The sequence below is a fragment of the Phacochoerus africanus genome, chromosome 8, assembly GCF_016906955.1.
Source record: "Phacochoerus africanus isolate WHEZ1 chromosome 8, ROS_Pafr_v1, whole genome shotgun sequence".
Taxonomy (NCBI): domain Eukaryota; kingdom Metazoa; phylum Chordata; class Mammalia; order Artiodactyla; family Suidae; genus Phacochoerus; species Phacochoerus africanus.
In genome coordinates this window covers 49,830,958-49,845,221 of record NC_062551.1, presented here as the reverse complement: position 1 = coordinate 49,845,221, position 14,264 = coordinate 49,830,958, and the positions used below count along the sequence as shown (strand labels likewise).

Below are 14,264 nucleotides of genomic sequence, written 5' to 3'. Positions count from 1 at the left end.
TGTTGGTGAGCTCTGAAGGGCCCTGAGGGCCACGCTGAGGGGGGATGCTCAGACTCAGGGGAGCACTAACAGGGAGAAGCTCACAGCACTCGGCACTGAGTGGGAAAAGCACTGCCAGAGAATGTTCACAGCCACCAAAACCAGAGGGAGGCAGGATAAGACTCTCAGGTAACAGTAAATTCCAGGGACCATCTCCACCCCAATAGGAAACCAGGAAGTGCCACCCCCAACTAGTCCTGCCACTGTCTCTGGGCAGGCAGCTGTTACTAGGCAACAGAAATCGGCTGGAGAGGATGCAGAGGTTGCTAGGCAACCCCACCCCAGGCCTCACTTGCCACCTTCCTGACGTTCCTGGTTCCCACAATTCCACGGGGAGAGAGGCCTGGACATCCGGGGTCTGGAGGGGAGAATATCCGGGAGTTAGGAAACTTGGGAAGAGAAAGACACATGGAGACACACAGATAGAGACAGGTGGACTGACCCAAGGCACCTAAGGGGCTGAAAAAGAAAAATTTACAAAGAGTAAAGAGAGAAAGAGAAAGAAAGGCTGCAGGTGAAGAGGATATGAAAAGACTCAGGAAAGGAGGAAGGGAACATATGCCAAGATATTAGGGAATGAAAAGATAATACAAAGACAAGAGAATGGGGATAGTAATGGAGAGAAAGAAACACAGGAGGAGGGTTATGGGGAGATAAGGCTAGAACAAGGAGAGAGAAAAAAGGAAGAGACGGGAGATAGGGGGACAGAGAGAAGGAGAAAGGGCAGGGCAGGGACAGGGAGGGAGCTGGCAGGCAGGAGAGAGGGAAATCAAGACACAGGAGGGACACAGAAGAGAACAAGAAAGCAAAGAATGGAGAGAACACACAAACCCACTCAAGATGCCACCAGAGAGAGCTGGAAGGGCAGAGTGAGTAAGGCAGGGGTGCACTGTATGCCAAAGCAGGTGCCAAACTGCAGCCCCCCTGCTCTGGGGGAGCTGAAGATTAGGGGGAGATGGTGAGTCTTTGCTCCCCACCATTGCTCCAGGTGCCCAGGCCTTCTGGGGGGTGACCCCTGGGCAGGGATGAGTTTGGCCAGATGCATAGCTTCCCCAGCCAAGGGCCATGCCTCAAGGGGAGAGACACTTGGGTTTCCACGGGAAAGGGTTACTGAGAGGCCTGGAGTGCAGGGAGGGGAGCCTGTGGGGCTCCCTGCAGCCCACTCACCCCCAGGGAAGGAGCTCTTAAGCTGATGAGATGGCCAATGAAACCTGCTCATAGGGGGTAGAGGCACAATGCAACACTTCAGACTGTCCCCTGCAGCCAGAAAACCCCTAGACCAGGGCAGCAGGAGGCCTCGTCAGTCCCTGCTCCGCCTCTGACGCCCAGGTGACCTTGAGCAAGTCCCCTCTCTCCTGGGACTGCTGGGAAAGACAAGCTGGGGGTGGAAGGGCATGCTGGTCAGCTCAGGGCCATAGACTGTAATTTCCATCTAAGGTGAAGACCTGTCAAGGGTGGAGGAGCAAGGGAAGTAGGGAGAGCCCAGAATGAGAAATGACAGCAGGGAGGGGTGGAGAGCAGGGCTAGAAAGACAGGAGTGAGGGGGTCAGCCTAAGACACCAGGGACTTCTGGGGGCAAATCAAGGAGCAGAGACTAGAGCACAGAAAGACCAAGAAAGAGACAGAGGCCAGAGGGCAGGGACCCATAGGTGGGAGACACAGGTGGAAGCTGAAAGAGATAGTGCAGGGACAGGACTGGGGGCAGCAGGTGGCCACAGAGGCACAGGAAGGCACAGATAGAAAGACAGACCAAAAGGAAGTAAGTGGGGCTAACTGAGAGAGGACACACAGACATCGCCTGGAAGTAAGACACCAAAGGGGACAGACAAGCCGGAGAGCATGAGAGAGAGGAGCAGGGACTCAAGCCTGAGCCCCCCAGGGCCCAGAGACTCAGGCAAAGCCAGATAAAGATGGAAACACAGCAGCTGAGTGAGCAGAAAGGGCCCTGCCAGGGGAGGAAGACAGAGGAGTGGGCAAGCAAGAGAGACTGCAAAGGCGAGAAGGCAAAGAGAGAGGGCAAAAAATTAACAGGTACAAGAACTGTGGGGAGGAGAGAATCGCAAAACTCCAAAAAGAAGGAGGGTGAGGCAGAAAGAGAGAGAAACAGGGAGAAAACGTACGTGAGAGCCATGCAGCTTCTCTATAGAAGAAGGGAACAGAGATAGAGAGAGATAGATGGACTTCCAACCAGGAGAGAGAAGGCGTGAGAGTCAGGGAGGGATAACGGATGCGGGAGGAAGAGGGAAGGACCTGGCGGGGCACAGGCAGGCGCCAGGGCAAGCGCCCACACTGTGGGGTGGGGGTCCACACAGAGGGGCATCCACTCAGAGCACCTTAGAAGGGGGGTGGGGTCCATCCCAGAGCCTGCAAGCCCCAAGGCAGGCGAGGAATGGAAACCGGAGGAACGCAGAAGTGGGAAGAGAGAATGGGGGGGACCTGCAAGGAAAAGGCAAAGAGGACCATGGAGGGGGCAGTGGCTAAGGAGAGAGGGATGGAGGAGGCAGGACTCAGGGTGGCTCTGAGGGAGGAACGCAGAAAAGAGAAGGAGACTCCAGGCCCAGAGTTAGTGAGGGAGGCAGACAGGTGAGCAGAGGCACATGCAAAGCAAACAGCGGACAGAGGGCAGTGGAGAGAGGGCTGCAGCGGGCATGGGATCCTCCCAGAGAGACGGGAGTCAGGGGAGTTTTGAGAGAGCAACAGAGACATGTTGAGAAAGGGTTGGACTAACAGCAAAGAGAAAGAAGTTGGACAGAGTCAGAGAAAGGCCCAAGAGACACATGAAGATTCAAAAACAGAAAGACACTTCCAAGAGATAGTGAGCAGATGGGATGGGGCCCGTGGCAGGCAGAAAGGCTGAAGCTCAGAGGAAAGACGAGGCTGAAACAGAGTGAGAGAGCAGAGCCGGTCACCATGGGACCAAGGCTGGAGCAAGCAGGGGCGGAGACCTGCCAGGAGTCCCGGAAAAGGAGTGAGACCGCAAGTAAGAGCCAGTCAGCCCCTCAGGAGCCCACGAGCTGGGGGCTGGTGGGGGCAAGGCTGGGCCGGGTACCCAGAGGAAGGGGTGAGGAAGGCCGAGGGGAATGGAGGCTGCGTGCAGGGCAGGCCCTGGTAGGGGAGGGCATTTGCCAGTCTTGGGAGCAGGGGAATGTGGCCAGGCTGCCATGAGCCCAGGCTTCCAGGACCCAGGCCCTGCCCCGGCCCCCCAACCCCCACCCCCGCCTGCAGACACTCACGGATCCTGGTGGGACGGAGGGCTGGGCTCCCTCGAGGCCCAAGGAACGTTGACGGGGAGACGCTCTGGCGCTGGGTGGTGTGGCTGGGGCGGGGGGGGGGGGGGGGGGGGAGAGGGCAGTCCACAGGGGCCCCCTCCCCCGCCTCCGCCGGTGGCCCCCAACTAATCCAAAACGGGGGCTCCCGGGGAGCAGGGAGGAAGGACAGGTGGAAAAGGAGAGGGCGGGCCAGGAGGGGAGGAAGGGGAAAGGAGAAAATGGAGGAGGGAAGGGGAGAGAGGAGAGGGAGAAGGAGCAAATGGAGGGGAAGGAGGGAAGAAAGGAGGGAGGAAGGTGAAAACGCAAGGGAGGGGGCACGGGCAGAGCCGGGGGAGGGGGAAGCCGGCCCGGGCAAGGGCCCCCGCCCCCTCCCCTAGCCAGGCCTGCCTGGGGGGGCCTCGGGGGGCGAGGACTGGGTGGAGACAGGGAAGCCGGCCATCAGGAGAAGTGGGGGAGGGGAGGGTGTGTTGGGGGGAGGGGGCCACCCCTTCCCCCCTCCCCCCTGGAGCCCTGGCCCTGCCCTGATGAGGCTAGGGCCTGGAGTCCTCAAGCCCTCAGTCCCCTCGGGAAAGCATGCTGGGGGTGGGGAGAGGCTGAGGAGTGGAAGGGCTGGCAAGGATGGGTGCTGGGAGACCCGGAGAGCCGCCGCCGCTGACCAGGGGGGCTGGAGAGGTGGAGGTGGGGAGGAGAGAGAGGAGGAGGGAGGGGAGGATGGAGAGAAGCAGGTGGAAGAGGAAGGCAGAGGAGGGTGGAGTGTCCCGGGGGTGCCCAGCGCAGGGCCTCAGTGGAAGGGCCTGGCCACAGACTCCTGGTTCCCAGCGAGGAGCGGCAGCTGGCTCCGGGTTCCCAGTTGGGCCTGCCTCCCTGCTGCTGGCTGCCACCGCCACCACCGCCGCCGCCACCACCACTTCTCCTTCTCCCCTCTGAGGCCGCCGCCTGCCTGCCCGCCTGCCGCCCGCGCTGGGTCCTGGAGCGCTGGGGGGCGGGGGAGAGAGATGAAGGAGGGAGGGAGGGAGACCGGGAGGAGGACGGGCAGGAGGGAGGGAGGGAGGCAGGCAGAGAGGGGGAGAGAGAGAGGAGAGAGGAGAGAGAGACAGAGAGAGAGGAGAGAGAGAGAGAAGAGAGGGAGGGAGGGGAGCCCTGGGAGGGGGAGCCTTATTGGTCCTGACTGGGGGGGGGCGCGAGGAGAATGCTGATGAGGGGAAGGCGCTGCATTGGACAGAGGGCCCACCCCCGGGCCACCCCCTCCACCACACCATGCCACCGCCCTGCCCAGGCAGCCCTTGGGCACAGGAAAGGCTGGGAGACCTAAGGAGAAGGCCATGGAGCTGAGGGGAGAGGGCTACACAGCTGAAGAAAAATGCAGAGAAACAGCAAGACAGCCATCAAGAGCCACAGAGGTGGACCAAGGTCCACAAACCCCACAAGGACAAGGACAAGCCCAGAGGCAAGAAAGGCATCAAGACAAGGGAGCAGACCACAGACATAAGCTAAGGACCTCAGAGACAAGGGCAGCTCGCGGACTCAGAGCCCACAGGAAGATGGAGAGAGGCCCATGGGAACAGAAAGCACGGCTTGGGCACAGGGAGCGGTCCATGGTAACAGAAAACCATGGACAGGAGGAGAGACCCACAGACAGGGGAACAAGGCAGTAGATCACAGAGACAGGGAGGGGGGCCAAGGAAAGTGGGAGAGGGTCCTGGAAATGAGGGGAGGCCCACAAACACCAGGAAACCCAAAAGGGTAGAATGTGGACACTAAGGGCCCACTGAGGCAGGAGCAGCCCGCCCATGGAGAGAAAGGAGAAGCCCCCAGAAACAGAAGTAGCCTCCATGGAGGCGAAGGGATGGGAGGCGAGTATAGGAATTCTCCATAATGCAGAGAGAAATCCTTGGGACCCCTGGAGATGAGTGGGTGGGGAGAAGAGCCACCCAAGGAGAAGAGAAGCAGTAGAAAAGGGCAAGGAGCTGAAGGGCAGAGCCAGCAGAAGTGGGAGACACCCTCCCTCTCACAGAGTGCTGAGCAGGGCAGGGGGATGGAGGAGAGAAGCAGCGACACAGATCTTGGAGTGGGGGTGGGTGGTGCACGGCTGGGTGGGGGATGAAATTTGGGGGGAAGGAACATGACAGTTGGCGCTAAAGGCTGAGTCCGTGACTCACCACCACCCCCAATGCTCGTGATGGGGCGGAGACACGGACACACTCACGTGCAGCCCCCAGCACACGTGACCAAATGCCTTGCGTGCATGCACACACACACTTGGCACATGGCAACTGTCACACCGACCTGACATGGGAGGCCCTCTGCAGGTGGCATGTGGGCATCCCCAATGTATGTCTGACACATACGCCCGACCCTGAAGGACCTCCAACTCTGCATACACCTCATCATACTTGGGCCCCTAACACCCACCCTCAACGGGCCTGAAAGCCCAGACTCACTTGCCCTGGCCTTTAGGCCTTTGCTTATGCAGGGACTCCAGCATAGAATGCCTATTCTCTCTAAATTGAACCTGTCCCAGAAGTCCTATTCCTGTGCCACCACCTCCAGAAAAACTGATGCAGGCCTCATCTTACCCTTACATCATCTGAAGTGAAGGGATCCAGTCAATCCAGACAAACTGGGAAGTCCAAGAAGAAGGGTGGAGCAGAAAGGGGCCTGACAAGCCAAGCCAGAGCCTTCCATTTTCTTTTTCTTTTGTTTTTCTGTGAAGTGTGGATTTACATTTAAAATTTTTGTTGTTGACATACAGTTGATTTACAATGCTGTGTTAGTTTCAGGTGTACAGTGAAGTGATTCAATTATACATATACTCTTTTTCAGATTATCTTCCCTTGTAGGTTATCTGTTAATTTAGGTAATTAACCCCAAACTCCTAATTTATCCCTCCCCCTCACCTGTTCATTTTATTTTTCTTCGTCTTTTTTTTAGGGCCACATCTGTGGCACATGGAAGTTCTCAGGCTAGGGGTCGAATTGGCGCTGTAAACCACCGGCCTACACCACAGCCACAGCAACACAAAATCTGAGCAGCGAGCAGCATTTGTGGACTAACACCACGGCTCCATGGCAATACCGGATCCTTGATCCTTAACCCACTGATCAGGGCCAGAGATTGAGCCCACCTCCCTATACATACCAGTCAGGTTGCCACTGAGCCACCTTTTCATTTTTAGGAATACTAGTCAGGTTGGGTTACCACTGAGCCATGACAGAAACTCCCACCTTTTCATTTTTAAATGGAGAAAGGAGGCCTCAGTGGGAGAGGGAATCTGCCTGAGGGTATGGTGCCTGTCAAAGCCTAAATCTAGCTTCCAGATGCTTATGTTTCTGTCCCAGGTGACTTCACCCTGAGGGCAAATCCAGATTACCAACCTTAGAGTTAACTGATTACCACCAACTTTTCTCTGCTTTTTGAATTCATGTATTTAGGACATCCCACCTGCCAAGCAGCAGACCCTGGGCACCAAGAGTATAGACCCAGGAGTCAATTCCTGGGTTGGAATTCTGTTTCTTCCTAATGATGGACAAGTTATTTAATTTCTGAGCCTCAGTTTCTTTGCAAAGCGAGAGCAATAGTTCCTCCTTCCTACGGTCATTGAGAGGATTAAAATGAATAATGCATGGAAAGCATTGAGCATACTTTGCAAGTTATAATGCACTCAGGATGCCTTAGTTGTTGCTACCAGGCTCCTTGAGGTCCTAATAAAAATAACTCTTACATAGCTTTGACTCACATGAGTCAGGGGCTGTTATGTCCCAGATGAGGAAACTGAGGCACAGAGAAGTTGACTTGCCCAAGACAAGAGCAAGGAAGTGGCAGGGCCAGGATTCCAATCCAGGAAGTCGGGTCTAATTACATGAACATGGTGTTGTTTAATCTAGGGGAGAGTTAGGACACCCAGTTACAATCTAATTGAAAAACATAATAAATGTGATGGCTGAGGAGTCAGACCTAGGTCTTACTTGGTGTTTGGGGTCCCCTAGTAGCTTTTTGGCCTCAGGAAGGTAAATGACCAATTCCTCTAGACTCAGTTTACTTATAGGAGAAACGGGAGGGGGGCGGGGGGGGCAGTTAGAACAAATTAATTTTTTGCTGCTCTCCTATCCTTAGAAAGTAGCTCTGAAAACAAAAGAGAGCTGAGGCAACTTGTTCCTAAGGCCCTGAGGGCCAGAAAGGGACGGTGAGTTGGAAGGGTCTGAGCCCCTCGACACATGGGGACTCCTCCTTCCCTGTGCCCCGGGGGCCTGGAAGGAGGGCACCAGGGAAGTAAGGAGGATACAGACCAGGCGTTACAGGGTCACTTCCTTCAGGTTTTCACCCTGGTTGTCCTTCAGGTCATCCACCCCCCACATTTCCCGTTTCTTCAAAACCGCCCGTCGCGGCTTTTACTTTTTCTTCTATTTCCCATTTCCTCCCTTATTCTTTAGGTTCTCCTTGTTCTCTCAGATTCCCTCTCTCCTTGCTTTTCTTCCGACATTTCTTCTCCCCTCCGAACCAAGGTCTTTCGGTTTTTCTTTCCTCCCTTCTCGCTGCCTTTATTCTTCTCTAACGAAGTGAGTCTGGACCTTTGACGTCCCCTTTTTCTCCGTCCGTGCAATTGAAGCTAGTTTCCTCTCTCTCCTCGCGGTGACTGGTGGGTACTTCACTCTTTCCCTTCGCTCCTCCGGGGTTCCTGTGCCTCAAGTTACCCTGCCCCCGGCCTCCCGGTGTTGCGTGCCTCAATTTCCCCCACTTGCCCCTCCCCCGCAACGCGCCTTCCGCCTGGCTCCCCCAAGATGGCGCCCAAAGCACCACTCCGCCGTCTGACGTCACCGCGCTGCCCTCCCATCTCGAGCCGTCAAGCAGAGTCGAGGGGGTGGAGGAGGAGCATCCTTCAGGGGGCGTAAGAGGGCGGGCACGGGGGGGGGGGGGCCGGCCGGTGAGGGTACATCGCTAGAGGATTGGCTGGGCGCTGCGTGGGGACTACTGATGCCCAATACTATTGGTCCAAGGCTCGGAGACGTGAGCGCCTATTGGCCGAACGGCAAGGGCCAGACGGGCGATGATTGGGCGAATTCGGCCATCCGCGCGGCGGCCGAAGAGGAAGGTGGGAGGGGCGTTGCTGGGGGCGATTGGGAGCGAGAGCGAGGCTGCGGAGCAGGCGAGAGGAGACGGCGGGAGCTAGAGAGGGCGCAGCGCTAGGGTGGCCGTGCCAGGGGAGCGGCTGCCCGGGCCCGGGCCGTGCGAGACGGCGGAGGCGGGTAAGTGCGGGCGGGCGCCCGAAGGGCCGGCCGGGTTCCCGAACCTCCCCCCCGCGGCCTACTCTTGCCACCTTGCCTGCTCAGAGGGCCAGAGGGGGGCGCGCGCCTGGAGGTGAGGGCGGAGCGGTACCAACGGCCCGCGGGGCGCGAGGTCGGGCGCGGGCCGGGGCGGCGGGTGCGAAGAGGGCTGGAGTCGTGGGAGGGGCTGAGTGAAGAGGGACGGGGCTCGGGCTAGGGGCTGGCAGGGACCTGGGTGGGAACGGAGATGTTAAAGCTGCCCCCAGGAGGGTCTCCAAGGCTCCAGGGAGTACTCGGCAAAGGGTTTGGGGATGGGACAGTCCAGGACCGAAGGAGGGTGGAGGAGGATGGACGGTTAGAGGGCAGTTGGGTGGCCAGGGAGGGGTTTAGGGGTGGAGCAGGGGTGATTAAAGGAAAGAGACAATCTGGCTATGCCTGGAAGGGTTAAACCAATGAGAAGGAACTTAGTGTGAAAAGAATTTAGGAAATGGATGTGTCTGGGGGGAGGTTTAGAGAGAGGTCTTAGTGTGAAGAATAGGGTTGTATTAATGCGAAGAGGAGTTAAACTAAAGTGGTGGGGGTGTTGGGTACCCCTGGAATGGGTTGCGAGGAATCTCTTGCAAAGAAGGGTTATGTTATGGGAAACTGGTATCTAGTGTCCATAGAATGAGCTGAGTAGAGGTAGTCTTTTTGAAAAGTACAGGGAATTAGGTCAAGGTGAAGAATGGGAATTGGGGATCCATGGAAAGGGCGAGAGTGGTGAGAGAAGTCTGTGTATTAAGGTGGGGGGGAGGAGGATCCAGTAGCCCCAGAGTAATAGACTGGTGAGAGGGGTCTGGGTGTGAGGAAGAAGGACCTGGCTATCTATCCAGTTAGGATGGTGGGGGGAGGGGTTCTGCAGAAGAGGTGGGTTTGGGTATTCCTAATAAGATTTGGACCAGTGGGAGGAGTATGTGTGAAAGGAGTTAAACCATTTTGAAGGGTAGTCTGGACATTTCTGGATTGGATTAGAGTGTGTTGGGGGGGGGGAAATGACACTTTTGCAGAGAAGAGGGTTTTTTTTTTTTTTTTTTTGGTCTTTTTAGGGCCTCACCCATGGCATATGGAGGTTTGCAGGCTAGGGGTCCAGTCGGAGTTGTAGCTGCCAGCCTACGCCTCAGCAATGCTGTGTCTGACCTACACACCACAGCTCACAGCAACGCCGGATCCTTAACCCACTAAGTGAGGCCAGGGATCCAGCTTGAGTTCTCATGGACGATAGTCAGGTTCGTTAACTGCTAAGCCACGACAGGAGCCCTGAGGGAAGGAATTTTGATGTGAAGAGGTGGTCTGAGCATCCCTAGAATGGGTTGTGGTGGGTTTGGGTCTTTTTGCAAATAAGAGGGGCTTAGGTTAGTATGAAGAAGGGTGTCGGTATTCCTAGAATGTATTAGGGTGAGAGGTTGGGGTCTTTTTTTGTAAAGAAGAAAAGGTTAGGTTAATAATGCGAGGGGGTGGGGCTCAGGGTGTCCTTGTAGTGAGTGAGGGCAAGGGTAGGTCTTTTTATAAAGAAGAGGGATGTGGGTATCTGAAAATGGGTTAGGGTGGGAGGAAGGAGAAAATGTGAAGAAAGGCTCCAGGAATACCTCAATGGTCTAGGGTGGTTGTCTATGAAGAAGCTGGGTTTAAGTCAGCATGGGCGGGGGGGGGGGGGGGGGGGGGGGTCTGGGTACCCTAGAGGGAATTAGAATAGTAGATGAGGTCTCACTGTACAAAAGAGATAGGTAATTAATGTGAAAGGTGTGGCTGCCCTGGCTGCATGAGTTAGGATGGTGGGAAGGGTCTGAGTATGAAGAAAGGATTAGGTTTTTGTGAAGATGGGCCTGGGGATTGTGGAGAGGGGTTTAGGGTTGGGGTACAAGGCCTTGATTTGTAGAGAGAGTTAAGTAATTTGAAGAGGGGAGACTGGGAATCACGAAGAGGTCAAGTTGGAAAAGGTCTGGGTGTGGAAACGGGATAGGCCACTGTGAGAAAAGTATTAGGAGAAGGGACAGTTTGACATGAGGAACCTCGGCACCAAAGGGAGAGAGTTAGTGGGTGGCAGGGGTTGTGTGCAAAGGAGGGGGATTGTACCTTGAGAAGGTGCTGAAAGTGGCAGGGCATCGGGGCAGTTTGAGTGGTTGGGGGGTAAAAAGAGAACCTGAGGGTGGGAGCAGAGGAGAAACAGGCTTGGAGAAGTGGGTCGTTGGGGCCTGTGTAAGGACTCCCGGGCATCTGGGGCTAGGGATGGGTAGTGTGTTGGTGAGGAATCAGTGGAAGGAAGTCCGAGTGGAGAAGAGGATATGGTTTCCTGTGTGGGGCCTTGGGCCAGCTGTGAGGCATTAGAATGAAGGATTGGACAGGTTGCGAGAATCAGGCAGGTGGAGTTTGATGCGAGTTGATTGAGAGGTGAGACTCGGGTAGATCTGCTGGGAAGGTTTTGTGCTTGCTACTCCTGTGTGGGGAGGAATGGTTGTTAGGAAGTGGGGTGGGAATGGAAATATGCAAGCAAGAAGTTAGAGGGGGAAATTGATCTGGGGTTTTGGTAGGGGGATGATAAAGGGAAAGAGTTGTCCCTGGGAAGGACTGAGGAAGCAGCGGTTTAGACATGATTTGTCCTCACCTCCCCCAGCCCAGGGTCTTGCCGCCATCATGACTGAGGAGTCAGAAGAAACAGTCCTGTACATTGAGCACCGCTATGTCTGTTCTGAGTGCAACCAGCTCTATGGATCCCTGGAGGAGGTGCTCATGCATCAGAACTCCCATGTGCCCCAGCAGCACTTTGAGTTGGTGGGTGTGGCCGACCCTGGAGTCACTGTGGCCACAGAGGCAGCTTCTGGCACCGGCCTCTATCAGACCCTGGTGCAGGAGAGCCAGTACCAGTGCCTGGAGTGTGGGCAGCTGTTGATGTCACCCAGCCAGCTCCTGGAGCATCAGGAGCTACACCTGAAGATGATGGCACCCCAGGAGGCAGTGCCCGCTGAGCCACCACCCAAGGCGCCCCCCCTGAGCTCCAGTACTATCCACTATGAGTGTGTGGATTGCAAGGCTCTCTTTGCCAGCCAGGAGCTCTGGCTGAGCCACCGGCAGACGCACCTCCGGGCCACTCCCACTAAGCCTCCAGCTCCAGTTGTCCTGGGGTCCCCAGTTGTCCTGGGGTCCCCTGTGGGCCAGGCCCGTGTGGCTGTGGAGCACTCATACCGCAAGGCAGAGGAAGGTGGGGAAGGGGCAGCTGTACCCTCTGCTGCTGCCACCACCACTGAGGTGGTGACTGAGGTGGAGCTGCTTCTCTACAAGTGTTCTGAGTGTTCCCAGCTCTTCCAGCTGCCAGCTGACTTCCTGGAGCACCAGGCCACCCACTTCCCTGCTCCTGCCCCAGAGTCTGAGGAGCCTACCTTGCAGCAGCAGGAGACTCTGACCCCATCACCTGCAGACGTGCCTGGGTCTCAGCCTGATCCCCTGCCGTCCTCTGACCACAGTTATGAGCTGCGCAATGGTGAAGCCATCGGGCGCGATCGCAGGGGGCGCAAGGCGCGGAGGAACAACAGTGGAGAGCCAGGCGGAGCAGCCACCCAGGAGCTCTTTTGCTCAGCCTGTGACCAGCTCTTTCTCTCCCCTCACCAGCTACAGCAGCACCTGCGGAGTCACCGAGAGGGTGTCTTTAAGTGCCCCCTGTGTAGTCGTGTCTTCCCCAGCCCTTCCAGTCTGGACCAGCACCTTGGAGACCACAGCAGTGAGTCTCACTTCCTGTGTGTGGACTGTGGCCTGGCCTTTGGCACAGAGGCCCTCCTCCTGGCCCATCGGCGAGCCCACACCCCAAACCCTCTGCATTCGTGTCCCTGTGGAAAGACCTTTGTCAACCTTACCAAGTTCCTTTATCACCGGCGTACCCATGGGGTTGGGGGTGTCCCTCTGCCCACAACACCAGTCCCACCAGAGGAGCCTGTCGTCGGCTTCCCAGAGCCAGCTCCGGCAGAGACTGGAGAGCCAGAGGCCCCAGAGCCCCCTGCTGCTGAGGAGAGCTCGGCAGGGCCTGCCACCCCAGGCACCTACCGCTGCCTCCTGTGCAGCCGTGAATTTGGCAAGGCATTGCAGCTGACCCGGCACCAGCGTTTTGTGCACCGACTGGAACGCCGCCATAAGTGTGGCATTTGTGGCAAGATGTTCAAGAAGAAGTCTCATGTGCGGAACCACCTGCGCACGCACACAGGTGAACGGCCCTTCCCCTGCCCAGACTGCTCCAAGCCCTTCAACTCACCTGCCAACCTGGCCCGCCACCGGCTCACGCACACAGGGGAGAGGCCCTACCGGTGTGGGGACTGCGGCAAGGCCTTCACACAGAGCTCCACGCTGAGGCAGCACCGCCTGGTGCACGCCCAGCACTTCCCCTACCGCTGCCAGGAGTGCGGTGTTCGTTTTCACCGCCCCTACCGCCTACTCATGCACCGCTATCACCACACGGGTGAGTACCCCTACAAGTGTCGCGAGTGCCCCCGCTCCTTCTTGCTGCGCCGGCTGCTGGAGGTGCACCAGCTCGTGGCCCATGCCGGGCGCCAGCCTCACCGCTGCTCCTCCTGTGGTGCTGCTTTCCCTTCCTCACTGCGGCTCCGTGAGCACCGCTGTGCGGCTGCCGCTGCCCAGGCCCCACGGCGCTTCGAGTGTGGCACCTGTGGCAAGAAAGTGGGCTCGGCTGCTCGGCTGCAGGCACATGAGGCCGCCCATGCAGCTGCTGGGCCTGGAGAGGTCCTGGCTAAGGAGCCCCCAGCCCCTCGGGCCCCACGGGCTGTTCGCGCACCAGTCGCATCCCCGACGACCCTTGGAGGCACGGCCACTGCAGCCCCTGCGGCCCCTGCCCGACGCCGGGGCCTGGAGTGCAGTGAGTGCAAGAAGCTCTTCAGCACAGAGACGTCGCTGCAGGTACACCGGCGCATCCACACAGGCGAGCGGCCATACCCATGTCCAGACTGTGGCAAGGCCTTCCGTCAGAGTACCCACCTGAAGGACCACCGGCGTCTGCACACCGGGGAGCGGCCATTTGCCTGTGAAGTGTGTGGCAAGGCCTTTGCCATCTCTATGCGCCTGGCAGAACATCGCCGCATTCACACGGGCGAACGGCCCTACTCTTGCCCCGACTGTGGCAAGAGCTACCGCTCCTTCTCCAACCTATGGAAGCACCGCAAGACCCACCAGCAGCAGCATCAGGCAGCTGTGCGGCAGCAGCTGGCAGAGGCAGAGGCTGCTGTCGGCCTGGCTGTGATGGAGACTGCAGTGGAGGCTCTGCCCCTGGTGGAGGCCATTGAGATCTACCCGCTGGCTGAGGCTGAGGGGGTCCAGATCAGCGGCTGACCCTGCCCCGTTTCTCTCTTCAGCACCACTAGGTCTGGTTGCTGAAGAACCTTCTCCAGCATCCCCTTAACTCCCTGTACATACTGTGCCCCTTCTCCACCCCTCCCAACTGCCATGTAAGTTCTGTAACTGGATTTATTCTCACTTCTGAGGGGGGTGCTCCGGAGTCCTTGAAATGCATAAAGATGCCCCTCCTCCCACCTGTTAGCACTGGTGGCCCCAGGGTGAAACAGTCAATAAAGACTGAGTTGGACATTTACATGTTTTTGTCTCTCCTGGCCAGGTGGGGTGGTAGAGTTTTGGGAGCTGTGAGCCCGGGTTTCTTGGGCCT

At 57.4% G+C, this 14,264-nt stretch overlaps 2 protein-coding genes across 9 annotated transcripts in view; one reads left to right on the top strand and one right to left on the bottom strand.

Annotated features, from left to right (window-relative positions):
- GRIK5 (glutamate ionotropic receptor kainate type subunit 5) overlaps positions 1 to 8,027 on the bottom strand; it is a 60,138-nt gene extending 52,111 nt beyond the window's left edge. For 3 of the 7 annotated variants that reach the window (XM_047788697.1, XM_047788701.1, XM_047788702.1), the window contains exon 1: positions 3,273 to 3,376. The gene's annotated coding sequence lies outside the window, so the exon portion shown is untranslated. Of the gene's footprint in view, positions 1 to 331; positions 398 to 3,272; positions 4,329 to 5,884; positions 6,014 to 7,594 lie in introns of those variants that run through there. The other 4 variants (XM_047788698.1, XM_047788704.1, XM_047788703.1 and 1 more) reach the window with 4 other exon arrangements.
- Positions 2,788 to 14,192, top strand: ZNF574 (zinc finger protein 574). 2 transcript variants are annotated; one of them, XM_047788705.1, is made up of 2 exons: positions 2,788 to 3,019; positions 11,220 to 14,192. In XM_047788705.1, exons 1-2 carry the CDS (start codon positions 2,863 to 2,865, stop codon positions 13,931 to 13,933), a joined length of 2,871 nt encoding a protein of 956 aa, XP_047644661.1. In that variant the 5' UTR covers positions 2,788 to 2,862; the 3' UTR covers positions 13,934 to 14,192. The 2 variants fall into 2 exon arrangements, with proteins under 2 accessions (XP_047644661.1, XP_047644662.1); XM_047788706.1 differs by lacking the exon at positions 2,788 to 3,019 and adding an exon at positions 8,407 to 8,551.
- Positions 14,193 to 14,264: the final 72 nt, after the last annotated feature.

Excerpts from the sequence above, each read along its gene's own strand:
- ZNF574 (XM_047788705.1), top strand. The coding sequence starts at position 2,863 with ATGGGATGGGGCCCGTGGCAGGCAGAAAGGCTGAAGCTCAGAGGAAAG. Across the intron at positions 3,020-11,219 it reads GAAAAGGAGTGAGACCGCAA|CCCAGGGTCTTGCCGCCATC; the intron begins GTAAGAGCCAGT and ends CACCTCCCCCAG.